General features: G+C 42.1%; 1 protein-coding gene across 3 annotated transcripts; it reads right to left on the bottom strand.

The window, feature by feature from the left end:
* Positions 1-2,064: 2,064 nt before the first annotated feature.
* LOC126188100 (uncharacterized) lies at positions 2,065-19,297 on the bottom strand. Of its 3 annotated transcripts, none has more exons than XM_049929563.1 (4): positions 19,022-19,297; positions 13,886-14,067; positions 2,286-2,702; positions 2,065-2,200 (listed from the first exon to the last, which is right to left on the bottom strand). In XM_049929563.1, exons 2-4 carry the CDS (start codon positions 13,917-13,919, stop codon positions 2,148-2,150), a joined length of 504 nt encoding a protein of 167 aa, XP_049785520.1. In that variant the 5' UTR covers positions 13,920-14,067; positions 19,022-19,297; the 3' UTR covers positions 2,065-2,147. The 3 variants fall into 3 exon arrangements, with proteins under 3 accessions (XP_049785520.1, XP_049785521.1, XP_049785522.1); XM_049929564.1 differs by lacking the exon at positions 19,022-19,297 and adding an exon at positions 14,191-14,242; XM_049929565.1 differs by lacking the exon at positions 13,886-14,067.
* Between the last annotated feature and the right edge of the window lie 3,076 nt (positions 19,298-22,373).

Genomic DNA, 22,373 nt, shown 5'->3' with positions numbered 1-22,373 from the left:
GCAGCGTCCTATCCAAGCCGTTCTTCGGCCACAGAATAAAACATACGTGAAACATGAAGACATAAAAACAGATGTACATGTACTATAAAAACAGGAGACAGACAAATGTAAAAGAAATGAAGTCTTTCACGGAAGGCACTGGTCGCACAGGGAAGTTCAGCTCAGTGCACTAACGTAGACAGATGGTTGAACACGTGAATGTAGGAGCACTGACGAAGAAACACCGTTTCACTAAGACGAAGAGAAACACTAACACAATGATGGCGATCTTCAGCACACTATAAACACATTGTTGCACGTAAAAAGGCGGGGCTGCCACAGGGAAATATGGGAGGGTAGGGGGGAAAGGGGAGAAGGATGCCAGGTGGAGAGAAGATGGGTGGAGAGGGGAGAGGGTATGAGGGGTGTGAAAACCTCTCTCCCTCTTCTCCCCAGAAGAGGGAGAGAGGAGGGAGGAAGTGAGGAGGGAGAGAAGGGAAAGACGGTGCCCTGGAAAAAAAACACAGGAGGAGGAAGGGAAGGATTGAATCTGGTAGGAGGGGTAGACGAAGGGTTCGAGGGCAGCATCCAGGAGGGGCAGTTGGTGGAAGCCACCTTGGGCAAGGGTATGGAGTGTAGTAATATGGACAGCGGGTGGGATGTAGGTGTACAGGCGTGGCAGCAGATGGGGGTGGGAAAGGATGGGAAACAGAAGCGGGTGAGGGGGATCAAGTTTACGGACGGTGTAAAGGATCCATATCTGTTCAAGGAAGAGGAGGAGGTGTGGGAAAGGAATTAAGTCGTGGAGGAGCCACATGGGGTATGGGAGGTGGACGTGATAGGCGAGGCGGAGTGCATGATGTTCCAGGATTTGAAGGGACTTGTAGAAGGTAGGAGGGGCAGAGATACAGGTGGGATGGGCATAACAGAGGATTGGGCGGATGAGAGACTTATAGGTGTGGAGGATGGTGGAGGGGTCCAGACCCCACGTGTGGCCAGAAAGGAACTTGAGGAGGCGGAGTCGGGAGTGCGCCTTCGCTTGGATCGTCCAGAGATGGGGGATCCAGGAGAGGCGACGGTTAAGCGTGACGCCAAGGTACTTGAGGGTGGGGGTGAGGTTGATTGGACGGCCGTAGACAGTGAGATAATAATCTAGGAGGTGGAAGGAAGGGTTGGTTTTGCCTACAATGATCGCCTGGGTTTTGGAAGGATTGACCTTGAGCAGCCACTGGTTACACCAAGTGGTGAACCGCTCAAGACTGGATTGGAGAAGGTGCTGGGAGCATTGCAGGGTTTCGGCGAGGGCACGGAAGGCGGTGCCATCGGCGTATTGGAGAAGATGTAAGGGAGGTGTCTGAACGGTCGCTTGGCAGTCGTATTTATATCGGCCACAAGGAACACTATGAGCCAATGCACTCATGCGGTGAGACGAGTGGCGCGCTTGCGCTGCGAGTGCAGTGTTGGGCGAGAGCACTCCCTCTATCGATCATCTAGGTCCATTACCTCCGGAGGGCATTCAGTTTCTGCGGAGCTGGGTACTAGACAGAAGATGAGAACTAAATAATATTGGACAAAAAAAGCAGAATAAAAGAAGCTTATCCGAACTCACGTGGACCTTAGAAGGTCAAAACGTAAAGCAAAAAAACAAGCCAGTGTTCGTGCACCTGTGCTTATCTCAGTATCGTCCAACGTGCCGTAGACAGAGGTTCACATCAAGTGCTATATACTGTAGCCCTGACAAAATAATTCTGGATGTTACCGTTGCTTGTCAGTTTTGGTTGTCCAGAAGTGAAACGGAGAATGATTTCCTATGCCATTACCCGACCACCAACAGACAGCGATCAAATGCGTCGACATAGCGTATCTTAACAGTCTGTACCAGAGCTGTTACTGCAATGGCTGTAGGCCTATCATTTTTGTTGCTTGGTGGTACCAAATATTAAAACGACCTACATAATGAGAATTTCTAACTATCGTCAATAGGTGTAAAAGTCATTGACACTTCATTATGTTTTATAGCGAATACGAAATACACATCCCGTCAAAAGAACGAATGCTCTTATATTTCCATTCTCATTACTAAACAAAGTAATATCACAAATTTGTCGAAGTGTGTTGGATGGCTGGGCTGCAGCTTCTTCAGTTTCATAGTCTTGAAGTGACTGGTCTCAGTATTGATTGAGGACCGGCTGGATTTCTTTTTTGTCTGATAAAGTGCAATCTGCAATATAAAATGAAATATTATTTCCTTGATGTCGCAGCTTATTATTGATGAACTGTCAACATAGGCAATAGGGCCTACTTACTTTTGTGTTTCTTGCAGTTTGCCATGTGAAGCGCACAGCAGTTGGGGAATTTGACCTCCTCCCCATCGTCGCACTCAGCGAGCACTGGTTCAAACAGCAGACTACATACTTCAGGGCACGGCTGCTTGAGCTCGTGAGCACAGTCGTTGGATGTATCGGAAGGTGTGTCGTCCTCCACGTTTGGAACGGCATAATTGGGGGACTTGTGGTAGGGTGGTAAAGTGTCTTCGTACGACGAGTGTTCAGCAGGTATTATGTGCATGATCTGAGGAACCTTATCAACTCGCTGCCTATGGTCCACAGGTACCGTGTCATCACTGTGGAAGTTGTGGTGGCGGTGGTGGTGGTGTCGATGATGTTCCAGATGTGCATTGTGATGTTCTCCACTGTCTGCCAGCACCAACGTCGCAGTCGCGGCTACAAGAAACAAAAAGAAAAAGTTTTACAGTGTACAAGTTGTCTAGCTTTTCCCGTTGTATGAGGGACGCAAGTTGGAAATCAGCAATAATGATCGATAACAGACATTTCAATTCACTCACAGAAGACAGTTACGTCTTATAATTATCAGCTTCAGGTTTTTAATTACGGTATGTGGCTGAAGAAGCCATACACCCTCTGTACTATTTATGACATTTAGTCAAAATATTCCCACACAAGGTGCACTTCGACATCACTGCATTAGAGTGATAACTGATTATTGGATGGTCCTACAAGACTTTCATCACCAGTTGATCATAAATCCCAGCTATGTCTCAGCGAGGGAAGAGGAAATTTTTACACTGTCCTTTGAAGCACATAACATGAGCACCATGTCTAATACACTATATGTTCAGGCTGTAGCATTTTCTTGCAATCTTCCATCCAAGACTTAGGGAGCGATTACCTAGTTTTAATTCTGCTGCCGGGTGTTCATGATGTGTTGCGCTAAGGCACGTAAAAACAGCTCCTGGTCATGCTCTCCAGAGGGTCCTGCCATAATCTACGAATTTCTACGAAGTGAGTCTCACATATGATTGCAGAAAACTTGATGTATGCTACCATCCCATTTGAAAGACACCACATAATCTGTCCAGAATACATATCTTTACCAACCTAGATCTTTTTAGGATTTATATGGCTATGTTAGTTGTTTTGTTACAATATTACGGTCCATTAATTACAATGGTGCTGCATTCCTTAGGCTGCAATCATTTAAATTATATTCTGTAATAAATTAGACAAGATATCTGCATGGTGTGAAAAGTGGCAGCTGATCAGAACAGTAAACAGCGTGAGGTCCTAAACACTAGTACTAAAAAAAAAAGAATCTGTTAAATTTCAGTTAAGAAGATACATCACATAAATTTAAAGATTGCCAATTAAATATCAGGGATTACATATACACGAAACTTAACTGAAAACATCACATAGAAAATGTTATAAGGAAGACGCGCCAAAGACAATTTTTTGGTAGAAATGCAATATAATGCAATAAATCTGCTAAAGGAACTATCTATACTACACTTGTGCGTCGTGTTCTGGCATATAGGCGTGCGGTACGGGAATCTTATGAGGGGGGATTTACAGAGGAAATTGAAAGAGTGCAAAAAAGGGCAGCTGGTTCTGTATTATCATGAAAAAGGGGGAAGAGAGTGTCATGTAAGCAAAGGGGTACAGTTCTGATCCAGTGATCTATGACTTGCCATTGTTATCTTCCCCTCCTCTTCCCCTCCCTTGATTTTCAGCATCTGTCCCCTACCTGTCAGTTTCAACATCATCCCAAACGCCCTCCCCCTCCCCTCTTTCCCTCAAGGCCACTTGAGCTGTTATACAGTGTTTATTTAGTATCAGATTTATTATCCTTACTGTAACAATTTATCACCCTATTAGTACTACCCTTTTCCTAATCACTACAATATATTACCCAATTTATTTACCTTTTCACCAAACTTTATTACCAAATACAGGCTACCCTTTTCCTTGTTGCTATAATTTATTACCCTGTGAGCCTTACTCCATTCCTTATCGCCATAAAAATATATCTTTATTACACAGTTTCAGTATTCACACCATAGCCAACCGATGGAAATGCGCACCATGTTCAAAGGTTGAATAACTCCTTGTCATGTCCAATTACAAGTATTTCAATCATCAGGAACACAAAAACATGGAAATGCACCCTTTCGGGGCCGTGATGACGTCTCTGTAATGGTTGAAGGAGATATTTACAGCTCATTAACATTCCACGATTGATGCAGTCTGCATGGTTATTTGATTTCCCATCTCCTATTAAGTTTCCTTTGACATCATAGTGGAGCTAGATCATTTGTGTTGATTTTAGAATGCAAGATGGCCACTCGCACTAAGTATAAATCCAAGATGGTCACCCATCCTAATGGTTTTTCCTTCTATTTGATTCAATTTGTTTATAATTTTGCTGTAACAGATGGGCAATTTGTTACAATCTCGCTGTAGTATGGCGCAGTTTGTTAAAATTTTTCTGTAACATATTGGTATATTATACTGGTATATATTCTTATTGGTATATATACTTACCTTAGAATAAAGATTCAGGAAAGGCAAACCTACATTTCTAGCATTTGTAGACTTAGAGAAAGCTTTTGACAATGTTGACTGGAATACTCTCTTTCATATTCTAAAGGTGGCAGGGGTATAATACAGGGAGCAAAAGGCTATTTACAATTTGTACAGAAACCAGATGGCAGTTATAAGAGTCGAGAAACATGAAAGGGAAGCAGTGGTTGGGAAGGGAGTGATACAGGGTTGTAGTCACTCCCCGATGTTATTCAATCTGTATATTAAGCAAGCAGTGAAGGAAACAAAATAAAAATTCGGAGTAGGTATTAAAATCCATGAAGAAGAAATAAAAACTTTGAGGTTCGCCGATGACATTGTAATTCTGTCAGAAACAGCAAAGGACATGGAAGAGCAGTTGAATGGAATGGACTGTGTCTTGAAAGGAGGATATAAGATTAACACCAACAAAAGCAAAACGAGGATAATGGAATGTAGTCGAATTAAGTCAGGTGATGCTGAGGGAATTAGATTAGGAAATGAGACACTTAAAGTAGTAAAGGAGTTTTGCTATTTGGGGAGCAAAATAACTAATGATGGTCGAAGTAGAGAAGATATAAAATGTAGACTGGCAATGGCAAGGAAAGCGTTTCTGAAGAAGAGAAATTTGTTAACATCGAGTACAGATTTAAGTGTCGAGAAGTCGTTTCTGAAAGTATTTGTATGGAGTGTAGCCATGTATGGAAGTGAAACATGGACGATAAATAGTTTGGACAGAAAAGAATAGAAGCTTTCGAAATGTGGTGCTGCAGAAGAATGCTGAAGATTAGATGGATATATCACATAACTAATGTTGAAGCATTCAATTGCATTTGGGGAGGAGTTTGTGGCACAACTTGACAAAAAAAAGGGACCAGTTGGTAGGACATGTTCTGAGGCATCAATTGATCACAAATTTAGCGTTGGAGGGCAGCATGGACGGTAAAAATCGTAGAAGGAGATCAAGAGATGAATACACTAAGCAGATTCAGAAGGATGTAGGTTGCAATAAGTACTGGGAGATGAAGAAGCTTGCACAGGATAGGGTAGCATGGAGATCTGCATCAAATCTGTCTCAGGACTGAAGACCACAACAACAATATTGGTATATTCTAATTTTTTTTTTTTTTTTTTTGGAGTGGGTATTTTGTTACAATTTCACTTTAACGTGGGGTACTATGTTATTTTTTTGCTGTAACATGGCGGTGTAGGGGGCCAACTGCCATATAGTCGCCAACGCGTTATTAATTAAGTTAAAAGTATCAGCAGAAGGTGACAGGTATTTTGTACTACAAGATAAAGTTAACGCCGTATCATGGAGACACTGTCAGTTTGAGTGACTCTGAAAAGTACTCGAATTAGGATAGTTGAAAGCATGGCAACCCTCATTTCTTTCCTATATAAATGTGTGTTACTAGTGTTCAGCACACTATTTCATCAAAGTGTTATGTAGTTTCTACTGCATGAAGCAAAAGTTGTTGCATCAGATGAAACAACACTCGTCAGCACAGTGGTACATACAGGGTGTTTCAAAAATGACCGGTATATTTGAAACGGCAATAAAAACTAAACGAGCAGTGATAGAAATACACCGTTTGTTGCAATATGCTTGGGACAACAGTACATTTTCAGGCGGACAAACTTTCGAAATTACAGTAGTCACAATTTTCAACAACAGATGGCGCTGCAAGTGATGTGAAAGATATAGAAGACAACGCAGTCTGTGGGTGCGCCATTCTGTACGTCGTCTTTCTGCTGTAAGCGTGTGCTGTTCACAACGTGCAAGTGTGCTGTAGACAACATGGTTTATTCCTTAGAACAGAGGATTTTTCTGGTGTTGGAATTCCACCGCCTAGAACACAGTGTTGTTGCAACAAGACGAAGTTTTCAACGGGGGTTTAATGTAACCAAAGGACCGAAAAGCGATACAAAAAAGGATCTGTTTGAAAAATTTCAACGGACTGGGAACGTGACGGATGAACGTGCTGGAAAGGAAGGGCGACCGCGTACGGCAACCACAGAGGGCAACGCGCAGCTAGTGCAGCAGGTGATCCAACAGCGGCCTCGGGTTTCCGTTCGCCATGTTGCAGCTGCGGTCCAAATGACGCCAACGTCCACGTATCGTCTCATGCGCCAGAGTTTACACCTCTATCCATACAAAATTCAAACGCGGCAACCCCTCAGCGCCGCTACCATTGCTGCACGAGAGACATTCGCTAACGATATAGTGCACAGGATTGATGACGGCGATATGCATGTGGGCAGCATTTGGTTTACTGACGAAGCTTATTTTTACCTGGACGGCTTCGTCAATAAACAGAACTGGCGCATATGGGGAACCGAAAAGCCCCATGTTGCAGTCCCATCGTCCCTGCATCCTCAAAAAGTACTGGTCTGGGCCGCCATTTCTTCCAAAGGAATCATTGGCCCATTTTTCAGATCCGAAACGATTACTGTATCACGCTATATGGACATTCTTCGTGAATTTGTGGCGGTACAAACTGCCTTAGACGACACTGCGAACGCCTCGTGGTTTATGCAAGATGGTGCCCGGCCACATCGCACGGCCGACGTCTTTAATTTCCTGAATGAATATTTCGATGATCGTGTGAGTGCTTTGGGCTATCCGAGGCTATACAGGAGGCGGCGTGGATTGGCCTCCCTATTCGCCAGACATGAACCCCTGTGACTTCTTTCTGTGGTGACACTTGAAAGACCAGGTGTACCGCCAGAATCCAGAAACAATTGAACAGCTGAAGCAGTACATCTCATCTGCATGTGAAGCCATTCCGCCAGACACGTTGTCAAAGGTTTCGGGTAATTTCATTCAGAGACTACGCCATATTATTGCTACGCATGGTGGATATGTGGAAAATATCGTACTATAGAATTTTGCCAGACCGCAGCGCCATCTATTGTTGAAAATTGTAACTACTGTAATTTCGAAAGTTTGTCTACCTGAAAACGTACTGTTGTCCCAAGCATATTGCAACAAACGGTGTATTTCTATCGCTGCTCGTTTAGTTTTTATTGCCGTTTCAAATATACCGGTCATTTTTGAAACACCCTGTAGGTTCTTCGCTGTACACTTGGAGGATGCCTAGATTATAGTACAACACATAAAATATTGGTGCACTTTATTATAACATGAACAAGACGAAACACTTAACTTTGGTACAATCTATGTCTACAGGAATGTCTTAAGTAATTATTACTGTCACTGAACGTTAATGTATCACTTGATACATAACAAGATACTAATCTCTTTCACAGGGTACAGTTTACTACAAAGCTTTATACAGAGTTCTGTGTAACACAGCTATAACACTGCTGGATTGGTAGAGAAACGATGCTGTCATCTTCAGTGAAAACTGCTGGCTGGGCTGAGCTGTACGGTGCTCAGATGTTAAGGACACAAACTAATCGAGTGGCGTATAGAAACTTTTTTGTATATTTCTATCCCAACTCCTCATATTCGTCACTGCTATTATGCTTACTTGTAGTTTTGTCTCAAGGTACCAAACTAGCCTTGTCATCTCGCTCTTTGGACAGCATCATATTCTTCACCACCAAACTTCTGCACCATCATTATGTAGTGCTAAATCACATGACGATGGTTGACAGGACCGAATGAGGACGCAGATGAGTAGACAGGGAGTGGACGTACAGCCAATGGCATCTCCCTGCCTGCGCTCTGGTATCCAGCTTGCGAGTTACAAAGAGCGCTGACTGAAAACCAATAATATGGTACACGTCTGTATCCAGTGACACAGATGCTGTGGTCTGTCCTGTGGCTGGGGCCCCCACAGACATCCAGGCTTAGGACGGATGCCGACTCCAGAAACGTCAGCAACAGTGGCAGTGGCAGCAGTGGGCCATTAATCTCCATGGGCAGCACGCTGGATGGTGCCAGCATAACTGGCAGAGAGATGGAGATGACCGCTGTGGCACTGGTGCAACTTTGACAGCCATGGGCACCACCCTAATGGTACCAGCCATGGCTGGCAGAGAGGCGGAAATGACCATTGTTGTGAACCCCAACAGCAAGCTGGGCCTGCGGGCAAAAATTCTTCAGCAGCATCACTGACATACTCATTATAGAAATGAAACTGGTTCTTGTGATGTCAGAGCCTTATACAATTTAAGACGAATATCTCATAGCTTTTATTACGATACCGTGCCCCCAAGGCCGACACTTCCAAAAACCGTATAAGAAAGATTCACCCTGAAGCTGAAACTTTATCTGACCTGTCAGAAGGAATTGTTTCCATTGTGGCTGCAGAAGATGAAACAGGGTACGGTGGAGATGACTGTGTAATAATTCTGCCAGCAACTTCCCCTCATGTGGCAAGAATAAGTAGGATGAAAGAAAAATCTTTAAGGCTTGCTGCACGTGTGGCAGAAATTGAGTTCCTCTATGTAACTTTTGAGTTTTCAAATAAAGTGTTCAGCTTCACCATTAGACGAGGGTGAAAAGATGACCATTAGACTGAGGGTGAAAAGGTGCAGTAGTGACTGATGAATGACATTGTTGGAACAAAATCTGTGAAAATCGGGTCCATCTTCTGAGACTAAGACCTTAGGAAGACCTTCAAAACAAAACATAGAAGACAAAGTCAGCACAATACTTGCAGTAGTGGTGGATGTCTTGGGGACATCAAAAGGAAATTTACCATATGTGTCTGTCACCAACAGCCATTGCATGTTTCAGAATGGAACTGTGAAATCAGTATGGACATGTTACTATGGCCCAGACGGATGTAGCCACTGAAAAGAGTTGCAGCAGAGCTGATTGATGTACCACACAAAATTGCCACGAGAGATAATTTCCTCGATCTGAGCATCGATGCCCCACCAAGTACAAAGACACTGGGTGAGTCGTTTTGTGCAAACTATGCTCCAGTGACCTCGACGCAACAAAGACAAAACTTCCTGTTGGAGGGTGTGAGGAATCATAAGATATAGATAGTCATTCTCTGAATGCAACAGCAGAACGCCAGCCCATGCCCATGCATGTATCATGAGATGATGCGAAAAATAGCTACACGCCACTGTGTGGGAATTTATTTCAAACCACACATTGCAAAACAACCTGCATAACTGGGTCAGAGGGCATTGCTACGAATATACACTGGAAATTCCGAGAAAATTTTTGTAGACTTTCAAATTTGATAAAATATTTTCTCAGATGACTCAAATGCTGTGTCGGTACTGACCGGTATCTGAAATAACAAGTCAGCATTTGAGTGTTGGGCAGTGGACCTGAACAACAATTTGTATTGACAGTTAGACAATGTCAGAACCCAACGTAGTCAATTATCTGTAATCAAACAGAACTTTTGACCGTACGAATATTGCTGGAACTTGGTAACACCGTAGATAACGGCCAACACTTCTGTTTCAAGCTGACTGGAATTACACTTCACTTTGCTAAGAGTTTTCATGTCAAAAACAACAGGCTTATCAGCAGAACCAATTCTGTGGAAGAGCACATCTCCAATCCCATAAGAAGATGTATCCACAGCTAACACAACTGGCTTATCTGGATCAAAACGATTCGAAAATAGATGACTTAACAATGCACTCTTCAACTGCTGAAATGCGTGTCTGGACCACACAAGGCGAATACATTTCTGGTTAAGCCATTTCAGTGGAGCAGCAATTTGTGCAGCATTTGCAACGTGTTTAATATGAAATGTCTGCTCCTTAATGTTACTGTCCGCTGGAAGATCTTTTATCACAGACAAGTGCAAGTTAGCAGGATGAATACCCTGTGCGTTTATAACATGTCCTAAATATTCAAATTCTTCATGCAAAAAGCAGCACTTTCGCTTGTGGAAATTTATGCCAGCCACAGAAAGAACATGAAACAAGCAGTTCAGATATACGGAAACGTTCAGCAGACATTCGATCCGTGTCAACAATGTTATCCAGATAGTTTGTAAAAGAAAGGAATTTTGCTCTCAATTGTTCCAGGAATCGTTGAAAAATGGCAGGAGCTGAAGCACTTCCTAAATGCAGTCTTTGAAACTGGATCAGACCAGGTGAGTTTTGGTAACAAAATATTGCTTGTACTGACCGTCCAGCAGCAACTGTAAGTATGCATCATGTAAATCGATGTTGGAAAAGAACTAGCCCCTCTCAATCTGTCCATTAATTCCTCTGGTCGTGGGAGAGGAAACGAATCCACAACAGTTTGTGGATCTACTGTAGCTTTAAACTCAGCACACAGACGTTAATCTTGTGGTGGATTTTTGAGCATGACTAAAGGTGACGCCCACTGACTTGCAGAAATGGTTGTATCATGCCATTGTCTCCCCATCATTGCAGTTCTTGAGCAACTTGCTCACACAGTGCATAGATTGCAAGCGTTGCATAGAATAGCAGCTGCACATTGTCTTTAACAGTAACGAGCATTTCCAAAACTTTATCCTTTCTTAAATACACTCCTGGAAATTGAAATAAGAACACCGTGAATTCATTGTCCCAGGAAGGGGAAACTTTATTGACACATTCCTGGGGTCAGATACATCACATGATCACACTGACAGAACCACAGGCACATAGACACAGACAACAGAGCATGCACAATGTCGGCACTAGTACAGTGTATATCCACCTTTCGCAGCAATGCAGGCTGCTATTCTCCCACGGAGACGATCGTAGAGATGCTGGATGTAGTCCTGTGGAACGGCTTGCCATGCCATTTCCACCTGGCGCCTCAGTTGGACCAGCGTTCGTGCTGGACGTGCAGACCGCGTGAGACGACGCTTCATCCAGTCCCAAACATGCTCAATGGGGGACAGATCCGGAGATCTTGCTGGCCAGGGTAGTTGACTTACACCTTCTAGAGCACGTTGGGTGGCACGGGATACATGCGGACGTGCATTGTCCTGTTGGAACAGCAAGTTCCCTTGCCGGTCTAGGAATGGTAGAACGATGGGTTCGATGACGGTTTGGATGTACCGTGCACTATTCAGTGTCCCCTCGACGATCACCAGTGGTGTACGGCCAGTGTAGGAGATCGCTCCCCACACCATGATGCCGGGTGTTGGCCCTCTGTGCCTCGGTCGTATGCAGTCCTGATTGTGGCGCTCACCTGCACGGCGCCAAACACGCATACGACCATCATTGGCACCAAGGCAGAAGCGACTCTCATCGCTGAAGACGACACGTCTCCATTCGTCCCTCCATTCACGCCTGTCGCGACACCACTGGAGGCGGGCTGCACGATGTTGGGGCGTGAGAGGAAGACGGCCTAACGGTGTGCGGGACCGTAGCCCAGCTTCATGGAGACGGTTGCGAATGGTCCTCGCCGATACCCCAGAAGCAACAGTGTCCCTAATTTGCTGGGAAGTGGCGGTGCGGTCCCCTACGGCACTGCGTAGGATCCTACGGTCTTGGCGTGCATCCGTGCGTCGCTGCGGTCCGGTCCCAGGTCGACGGGCACGTGCACCTTCCGCCGACCACTGGCGACAACATCGATGTACTGTGGAGACCTCACACCCCACGTGTTGAGCAATTCGGCGGTACGTCCACCCGGCCTCCCGCATGCCCACTATACGCCCTCGCTCAAAGTCCGTCAACTGCACATACGGTTCACGTCCACGCTGTCGCGGCATGCTACCAGTGTTAAAGACTGCGATGGAGCTCCGTATGCCACGGCTAACTGGCTGACACTGACGGCGGCGGTGCACAAATGCTGCGCAGCTAGCGCCATTCGACGGCCAACACCGCGGTTCCTGGTGTGTCCGCTGTGCCGTGCGTGTGATCATTGCTTGTACAGCCCTCTCGCAGTGTCCGGAGCAAGTATGGTGGGTCTGACACACTGGTGTCAATGTGTTCTTTTTTCCATTTCCAGGAGTGTATGCTTCAGTAGTTCACTACACTTATTATACTAGTCCTAAACATTGACATGAGGCACTGAGACACTGATTTGTAACAGATTATCTTATATGCACAAGCTGAAAAAATCAAACAAGTCTAAACCAAATATGAGTACATGAAACGAAACACATTTTGTGATTGCTAGAAAAGTTTGAGACAAACTTCACACACCAAGTATTAGATTTTCCCGTCCGTTATAAGAAGACAAAACGTAAGTAGCCCTCTGCGGCTAGTCTTTGATATGTGTCTTTATTGCTAAGGGAAACAGAGACGCCTGTGTCGAACTGAAATTTCTCTTTGGAGGCCCTATTAATTAGACAAAAAGTTTTTTCTGCTACGTCTGTATTACAGCAGAATATTTCTGAGATACATAAATGTGAGCTTTCACTTACGCCGCCTCTAAAAGCACTGCTGACACGACGTACACTTGTTGATAGCTTCACCAAAGCCGTGGGCCCTCTCAATGCTGGCTGTGGTCCAAGCCGTTACTGCCTTGTAAACACGCTGTTTGCAAATGACCTTGCCTACCACACTGGAAACATTTTGCATCATGACAGAGACAAGCTTTCCTGTCATGATCCTGAAAGCACTGAGAACAAGACTTTCTCACTATGTTCTGTAGTACCTACACCTCGTGAACCAGGAGACTGAAAGTTTTTAGCTGTACATTTAATTTTAGTCTGAGCCATGTTTTAATCACTTTAACATTAGCATGAACTTTGTACTGTGTCGTCTGCACTTTTAACAACAGAAATACATGAAGCTTCAAATTCTGCTTCAGTTGAGTCTACAGTAGTTCGAGATTCCACAATAAACGGAACTGTTTTCAGATCATGATATGCCAATTTTAGAATAGCAATACGAATGCGTGCAACTGACACCTTCTGAGTGATGACATCACGTAGCATGACGTCACTTTAGCTGAGTCCACAAGAACAATAAATCTCCAATGTCTTGTTAGCACTCTAAGTTCGACAATCCACTGTTTTAAGTTTTATGTAGGCTAGTTCTTGAGCTGAAAATATTTAAATCTTTGCTGCAGCAACGTGAACCTGAGTTTCAAAACGTTCATCAAGCAGCAGACAAGTTCTCATAAATGGCAGTTACTGGACGAAAATTGGAACACTTCGGTTCCGACCGTTGGAAGGAAAAAAGCATACCTGTAACATTGTATGCGGCGAAGTGGGCGTACATTTCCGTTCAATACTCTGACCAGATCCTCTTCGTTACTATAAAACGGGCGAAACTCGGGTGCAGCAACGGGCGGTGTTGCTTGCTGCGATAGTACCTTAGTCATCTGTTGGAGACCGAGCAGCAGCCGTTCAGTCAGCTGCGTCTGAAACTGACCAGCTTCATTTAGAGACATTTCCTTTGGTGGCTCAGATATGGTTAAATACTTTGTATGAGACACGGAAAAATCCAAAATAAACAGGACGGTCTATGCATCCATACACTGTATACACACCACCAACTTCGTGATCAGGCGATAACAGTCTATATAAACGACGAGAGTCCTCGACACTTCTTGAGCTGGATGAAATAATACTCATCGGCACATTGGTAGGTTTTTAGCTTTACTCCTGGAGGAGGCTAAGTTCATAGTACAACACATAAAATATTACATCACTTTTTTATAACATAACAAGACAAAACACTTAACTTTGATACAATCCAATGTTTATTACTGCCACTGAATATTAATGTGTAATTTGATACAAACAAGGTGCTAATCTCTTCTCACAGAGTACAACTGACTGTAAAGTTTTACGCAGAGCTCTGTCTGATAGAACTATCCCACTGATGAGTGAGTAGAAAGATGATGCTGTCATCTTCGGCAATGCCTGCTAACTGGGCTAAACAGTACATCACTCACACATAAGAAAGCAAGCTGGTGTGGTGGCGGGGTCCGCAGCTCGTGGTCGTGCGGTAGCGTTCTCGCTTCCCGCGCCCGGGTTCCCGGGTTCGATTCCCGGCGCGGTCAGAGATTTTCTCTGCCTCGTGATGACTGGGTGTTGTGTGATGTCCTTAGGTTAGTTATGTTTAAGTAGTTCTAAGTTCTAGGGGACTGATGACCATAGATGTTAAGTCCCATAGTGCTCAGAGCCATTTGAACCATTTTTTGGTGTGGTGGCGTATGGATACACTTCTGGGTATGTCAACGTCAGCTCTGCATCTGACAGTGACTATGTTTACTTCTGGTTTTGTCACGAGGAGCCACCCTTGCCTTGGCACCTCGCTCTTCAGATGACACCAAAAAAGTCAGTTATCAACACAAATAATATAACTGGCAGAAGTAAAGCTGTGAGGAGATGGTGTGAGTCGTGCTTGGGTAGCGCAGAGGTAGAGCACTTGCCTGCGAAAGGCAAAGGTCCCGAGTTCGACTCTCGGTTCGGCACACAGTTTTAATCTGCCAGTAAGTTTCATATCATCGCACACTCCGCTGCAGAGTGGAAATCTCATTCTAAGAATAATATAGTTTGTGACTTAAGCATTAGTAGTGCCATGTATGTTTAATGTTTCCGGACAAATCTTTAAGAATTTTGATAAATAATTCCCAAAACTGTCCTTAAATATGTACGGGCATGAAAAAAAAGGTCGAAGAGTTAGATTTTCTAGTACAGCTTTTCGCAGTTTCATCCAAGAGTTGACAGTTATCAAACATCTTCCTATCGCATTCCTGTAGTACCAAAAATCTATCTCATAGACATTTCTTGTTTACATATATACCACGTGTTATCAATATACTTGGAGATTTGGTCTATAACATTACAAGACACACATGGTACCACCAGTGGTGTAACTCGCAAAAGTAATTGTCGGTGACTGACTTTTGCTGTCATGCAGTGGACACTGCGTAACACTTTGATGAAATAGTGTACCGATCACTAATAGTACACATTTGTATAGTTGGGAAACGATCGTTGCCATGCTTTCAAGTATCAGCATTCAACTGCTCTTCAAAGTCAGTGACATTGTAGTGTCTCTATGAAAGGGTATTAACTTTATCTATGGTATGTTAAGTAGCTGTTACAGAGACACAACAGTTACAGAGACACCATCACATTCCCAAAGTAGTGCACAACTGTTACAGAGACATCGTCACATTCCCGAAGTAGTGCATTTACATGTTGTCACGTCCCTGACAGTTGGAATAGACACGTAAATTTGTGACTCAGAGATATTCAGCTTCTGAACGCAGCGTGAGTTTCGACAGGTAGGCTGTAATTGTGAATGCTCAGAATGTGGAATTAAGACGTATAACAGCCTTCCAACCAGTTTACATTTTCATATCTACATTAACAGAACGTTGCATATCTAACTAGATATGAGTCCTGCTGCTGATTCGAACCGAACGGGTTCTAGAATTAGATCCTGCTACAATCCAACCAGGTTACATTTACATGTTTGCTCTGTAAGTTCGTCACATTCCCAGACATCTTTAACTTCACAAATTACATTATACATCACCATGTTACGACAAAATTGTAACAAATGACGCCACGTTACAGCAGAATTGTATCAAAATGCATGCATTACAGCAAAATTGGAACAGAGCCGCTCCTGCTACCGATGAAATTGTAACAAAATGTTCTACATTACAGTAAAATTGTTACAAAATGCCCCTCTTACATCAAAATTGAAAAAAATTACTCATTACAGCAAAATTTTATAAAAATACCTCTTAATGCAGTGAAATTCTAACAAACCACGTTATATTACAGCAAAACTGTTACAAAATCACTCATATTACGATAAAAATTTTAACTAAGTTCTCCATACATAGTTGTATGCCTTCTGCAGTTCCCATCCCAGTGTTTCCGTTGACATTCCCTTGTAGAAGTGTGTTAAGCGTGGCGATCATCTTCAACGCAGAGACCAACTGTTATATTTTTTAAATAAATCTAATTATTCTTCTTGTATTATATTCAGCACATGAAATTTCCCCATGAACTATTTATGCTCCTGTAACTCTAGTTATATTACCTCTATACTCCTCTAGTAGATTTATGAGTATTGTCTCTCATTTGCTTTTGTTCAAATTTGTTAGGTCCTATGTTAAGGCTTATTAACACCACTATAATATTTTCAGATGCACTGACAGCTACAGAGAATTTGAGACGCCGTCGAATGTTAACTCTGAACCAGCAATTTAAGGGAATTGTATAAACATGTGATGGCAGATACCTCTGGAAAGCTGGAAGAATCTGCTGTTACATTGCTTCACCAGCAAGCTCCATCTGCCAACAATCCTAAGCCATCATGTGGAGGGCAGTGTAAGTCGTAACAGCGGACCTCGCTATCAAGACCTTTTGCAACTTTGGTCACCAAAAGTCTTCCCACACGCACGCCCTTATTGATGTAAACATACCTGCGTTTGTCAGAAATGCTTCAGAAATCCTGTGGAAATATTCAGTGTTTATGCCTGACAGTTAACTGACTGCACATCTTCTGCAACCCTTCCGAACGTGTTTCTTGACCCGTCAATTATATCACAAACCTCTGAAAGTAGTTGTTGTTCGTCTATTTGTAACTAGACGAGACTTTCGTTGACGAAAAGGACTACTCTGCCACGTTTACATTTATTTGCGATAGTCGCAGACTTGCATGCTGCTTCTGCGAAGTTATAACTATGATCTTAGAAATACAACTGAGTTGAGCGATTGAGGGATTGGTTTACGTCGGAAACAAAGTGATTCAAACTGCTGGAAAACTTTGTCCAGAATCGAATGACCGAAATCACGAACAGCACTTAGCGATCTCAATATATTTCCATTGTCCAAAGGAAGACAATCCCACACATTTACTCTCGCGAGCTCTATCCATATAGTATCTCTGTTCACGTTTCTTATAGTGACATTGAGCTTCATAGCTCACAGATCCTCCAGACGTACAGCCACAGAAGACAGTACCATTCTCGAGACTTTCACAGATTTTAAAGGTGCAACGCCAAGAGCTCATTGAAAGCACCAATTAACTGGTATTTGACTTAAAAAAGTACACCTATTGTCGAAAATACTGCTCATTACAGGATAGATTATACACTTTGTGCGAGATTATAGACGTATCATTTTCATCGACAGTGACAGCTGAAGCATCCTCACGTCACCATGTCCGAATAGACAGAAGGAATTTCGATCTTGCTTCATCGTCAAACCGTCCAGAAAGTTTTAGTACAACGGCTGAACAATAATATGGAAACAACAAAAACACAATTTCACTCAGTTCCAACATAACGCAGTCAAGCTTTATAGAACACTATTCTGACCACCACTGACACTTGCAACGTACCGAGGACATTGCATAGACGGCAGTCGTCAGTTACAACAGTACAGCCTGCTGGTTTGGCAAAAATATGCATTTATGTTCAAGCACGCGTTTCTCGAGGAGTTGGAGGGAGCAGAAATATCAAACGGTTTTCCTCGAATATCAATCCTATAAATTTACCCAATATGTTTTCAAGCAAACAACATCGTCTTTTTTTTAATGATTCATTTCAGTTCTTCGAGTATCTGCTAGACTTTCATAAATGTTATACGGAACTGTTACGGTTCAACAGCACGTTCCTGAACTCGTTCTGAGCCTGCTGTAATGCCTACTTCATACGGCTTCAAACGCTGGAACAATTCTCTAGAACTGGTCACAGTAGCGTCTTTTATGAGATTTTAATTAGAAGAAATCTCGTTCCCAGAATTCTTCCGCTGTCCAAAGGAATACAATACCATACACCTACTCTCGCGAGGTTTATCTGTAAAATATCTACGTTCATCTTTCTTATGGTGAAACTGAGCCTCATTTTGTCTTCTATTGGAGTTCTACTCCACTGATGTATTGTGTTCATCACTTTCCATGGTACTCTGTTACCTGTAAATGTGTAATTACTGAAAAGGGGAATTATTAACGCCCACCAGATTGTGTACCTCATCAGTTTTGAAGAGACAGAATAAGTTGTAACTTTTCATGTTTATGGCATATTAGTTGAACAAATAACCTTATTTATCTATTCACTTATTGCGTAAAACTCTGCTAAGGTCTGCTGGCAAAGCGCAGAACGCGATGTCCAGTACAGACACTAAGGTGTTATAGCATACTTATCGTCAATAAAAATACAAATAACGAAAATAGCTTGCTCTCTCATTATATCTTTTATACATTAATTAGATTTTACACCAAAATCAGAAATGGAGTTCCTAGTGACGCTGCAAGCGCCTATTGTCGATACGGACACTAGCACACAGTCTTCCTGTAACAATTTTCCACATTGAGACAGTAATGAGTTTTACTGCGCTGGAACTCACCAGTTATAAGAAATAGGTGCGCCCTCATGGTTTTGACTGCCCTTCTGTGACGAGATCTTCCGTTATATAACGCCGTTCTAACCTCTTACAAAGAAGTAATGCTATGAGCTCAAGTGCAAGTAAAACGCTTCTTGTCTTCCTCTGTGTAGTTACAACGCTGCCTTGTCAGCTTCTCGGAACATTTGTGTTCTATCAAAGAAAGCAAACTGCTTTTAGACGTGACTCTTCCGTGGTTTTGTTTAACAAGCGCAGAAAAACGTGAGGAGCCAGTCAGTTTCATGCCTCCGTTGGCAATACTCTGATCCGAGGCGGTTTTGAGTTCTGTACGTTTGAGGCGTCCGTGACCTGGTTGCTGAACCCATGCAGATAGCACTGGCCATAATGGCTGCCACATAGAGCCTTTACAGTCAGAACTCAATGGGCAGCGTTTTTTCTGCACAAGAAATATATAGCTGTACGGTCGCTGCTCAAACGTTAGGACATTATTTACAAGATTAAACACCGCAGTGCAGTAAATGGAATATGGTATCAGGGAACTTATTAATTCAGCAACAAAATGGATGTAGAAAAGGCAGATGAACAATGAACACCGTTTTTAAGGTAAAGGACGTAAACAGAAAGAAAGTTCAACAGGAAGATTATTTTAGGTTTTATTGATCTTGAAAAAGTATTCCGCAATATCGATAGGGAACATTTTGCGCTATTACGAAGAAGGGTAAGATATCTGCACATATAATAAATGCTTTTAGAAAAAAATTCCTTCTTGGCGGCAGTTGCCTGTCACTGTACGTCACGGGAAACGTAGAGTGCAAGTAACGATGGAGCATTTCACACACACTTTCAAATCTTCCTTTAGTTGCTAAAGATTAATAATATACAACTTATTTCAAAGAAACATATTTTAATGAATACTGACGTTCATTACTTAAACTGAAATTCTAGAACACTCCCAAAATGATCCACAACAGCAGTATTTCTATCAAAAACGAATTAATAACAGCAGGTATTAGAAAGACCTCGCAAAAGCTGAAGTAGGCTACCTTGGTTCCATGAAAAAAGGTCAAAATGTGCCAGAGTTCTTAAATTCGTGTGATATGTGTAATATACAGTGCACAGCATAAAAATAAGCCATCTAAAATATCATTGCACTAGACAAACAAAAGCGTAATAATATACAGATAAACGACGGAAATAAATTAAAAAATGGTTCACAACAGCTAGCAACCTTAGTGCAATGAACATTTTTCAACTATTGCGGCGAAATTACAACGAAAATACCCAACCACAAACCTAAAACCTGTAAATAATCAAGCACTAAATTCGATTACCAACTACAGAGCATGAAGTCAATAAAACTGTACAAAACTTAAAAAATAAAAAGTCACCAGCCTTAGGTGAAGCACCAATCTCTGTGCTGATATGGTGCATACAGAATATATAAACTCCATTAACAAACACCATATGTGAGCTATTCACATCAGGGAACTTTCCAGAGTGTTTAGAATAGACAAGAGTTTTGTCTGTGATAAAGAAAGATAACGTATAAAGCAAAGAAAACTATAGGTTCATTTCCCTGCTGTCGTCATTATCAAATATAATAGAATCCATTGTGAAAAATGGATTAATGAACTGCCTGAATAAATACAATCTTCTAAGCAGATCACAGTTTGGTACACAAGTACAAAATCTGCAATAACAGAATTCACAGAAGTGGTACTCGAAACTCTTGTCAAGTATGACTGCATTACAAGCATATTCCTCGATCAGACTAGGGCTTTTGATACTGTTGACCGTAATATTCCACTAAATGAGTTAAAATCAGTAGGCATAAGTCGTGTAGCTGTGACTTGTTATAATCATACATATAAGATAGAGTACAAAGGGAAGGATAACACAAACCTCAATAAACCTGCACTTTGAATGAGAAACATAATAGAACCAAAATGCCTCAATATCGGTGTTCATCAGAGTATCATTTTAGGACCAACACCGTTACTGGCACACATGACTAAGTTTCACAGTTGCGTTAGTTATGGCAAAAAAATTCTATTTGCTGGTGTCAGCCTTGCTGTAGTCTCTGAAAAAACAAGAGGGCGACTTGCAGAGAATGTTAATTACACCCTCAAGGGGCTTTACAATCGTTTAATATGACTGCATTCATATTGAACATATAGAAATCAAATGCCATGAGCCTCACTCTGAAGATGCAAAATGACACAATTAAATCAAATGTAGATGATATGGCTATAGGTTGTATAACAAAGACTAAATGTCTAGAAATGAATATTGATTTTCAGTTGAAGTGGTGTGAACACACGAAGCTACTACGGCATTAAACAGAATGTCATCAGTTGTTATGCTATTTGAGTCCTGTCATCACTGTGTAACAGGCAGTGTCTTCTAGATACTCACTATTCAGAGTACAGTTGTTATCTCAATACATAGTTACTTTCAAACAATGAACACAGACCACAAGAATAATGTGTAGTTATCAATTGAATTTTTCTAAAGGTATGTTTGAAGCCTAAGGGATTTTAATTGCACAGTGTGAGTAGATTTATCAATAGCTTATGCACAAATAAAATAACTTAAATAATGAACAGCTCTGTCCATGACAAAGGAAGAAATTTATAGACTGGATTTACATTTACCAAGAAAGAAAAAAATATAAAACTAAAAACAGCATTTTGTATCAAGGAATAAACTGCCCAATAATATTAAAAGATTACTAAAACAAACTCATTTAACACGGAAGTTAAGAAGTACCGGTACCTGTTAAACAGTATATTTTATGTTGTGGAGGATCAGTTAAAAAACACATAGTAAGGGTTTGGTAAAAGATGGGGGACAATAACAATAACGATAATAACAACATAATAACCAAACATCTGAGTGATTTTGCATCACATTTTCGCATTATAATGTTTTTTTTTTTTTTTTTTGCTCTTATGGAAAACTCCAAATCTCTTAGGTGAATAACAACAACATTTGGTCCTCCTTTAGATCTACATATCACGCTTGTTATGGAGGAATACTGACTTAGTGTTTCAGGCATGCAAATGGGAAGTTGTGGTACAACAAGTGGACACCAAACATCTTTGTCATGGTCCTGATGTCAGCTGACAGTGTTCTAGTCGAACATCATGACACAACGCGTGAGTAGTGTGTGTAATTTGATTAGTGATTCGTACTGAGAAATAAATGAAAAGGGTAGCACAACCCTTTTCCGTTAGAAAATAATTTCTTATCAAAAAATATTGCACACTATTGATGAGTCAAATAAAGTAGCACTGTTTGAAACTGGCGGCCTTGTATTGAGGAGGCTCCAATCACCAACCAGCCTCCTGATTTA

This window comes from Schistocerca cancellata, chromosome 5, assembly GCF_023864275.1.
Source record: "Schistocerca cancellata isolate TAMUIC-IGC-003103 chromosome 5, iqSchCanc2.1, whole genome shotgun sequence".
NCBI lineage: Eukaryota > Metazoa > Arthropoda > Insecta > Orthoptera > Acrididae > Schistocerca > Schistocerca cancellata.
This window is presented reverse-complemented; position numbering and strand designations above follow the sequence as displayed.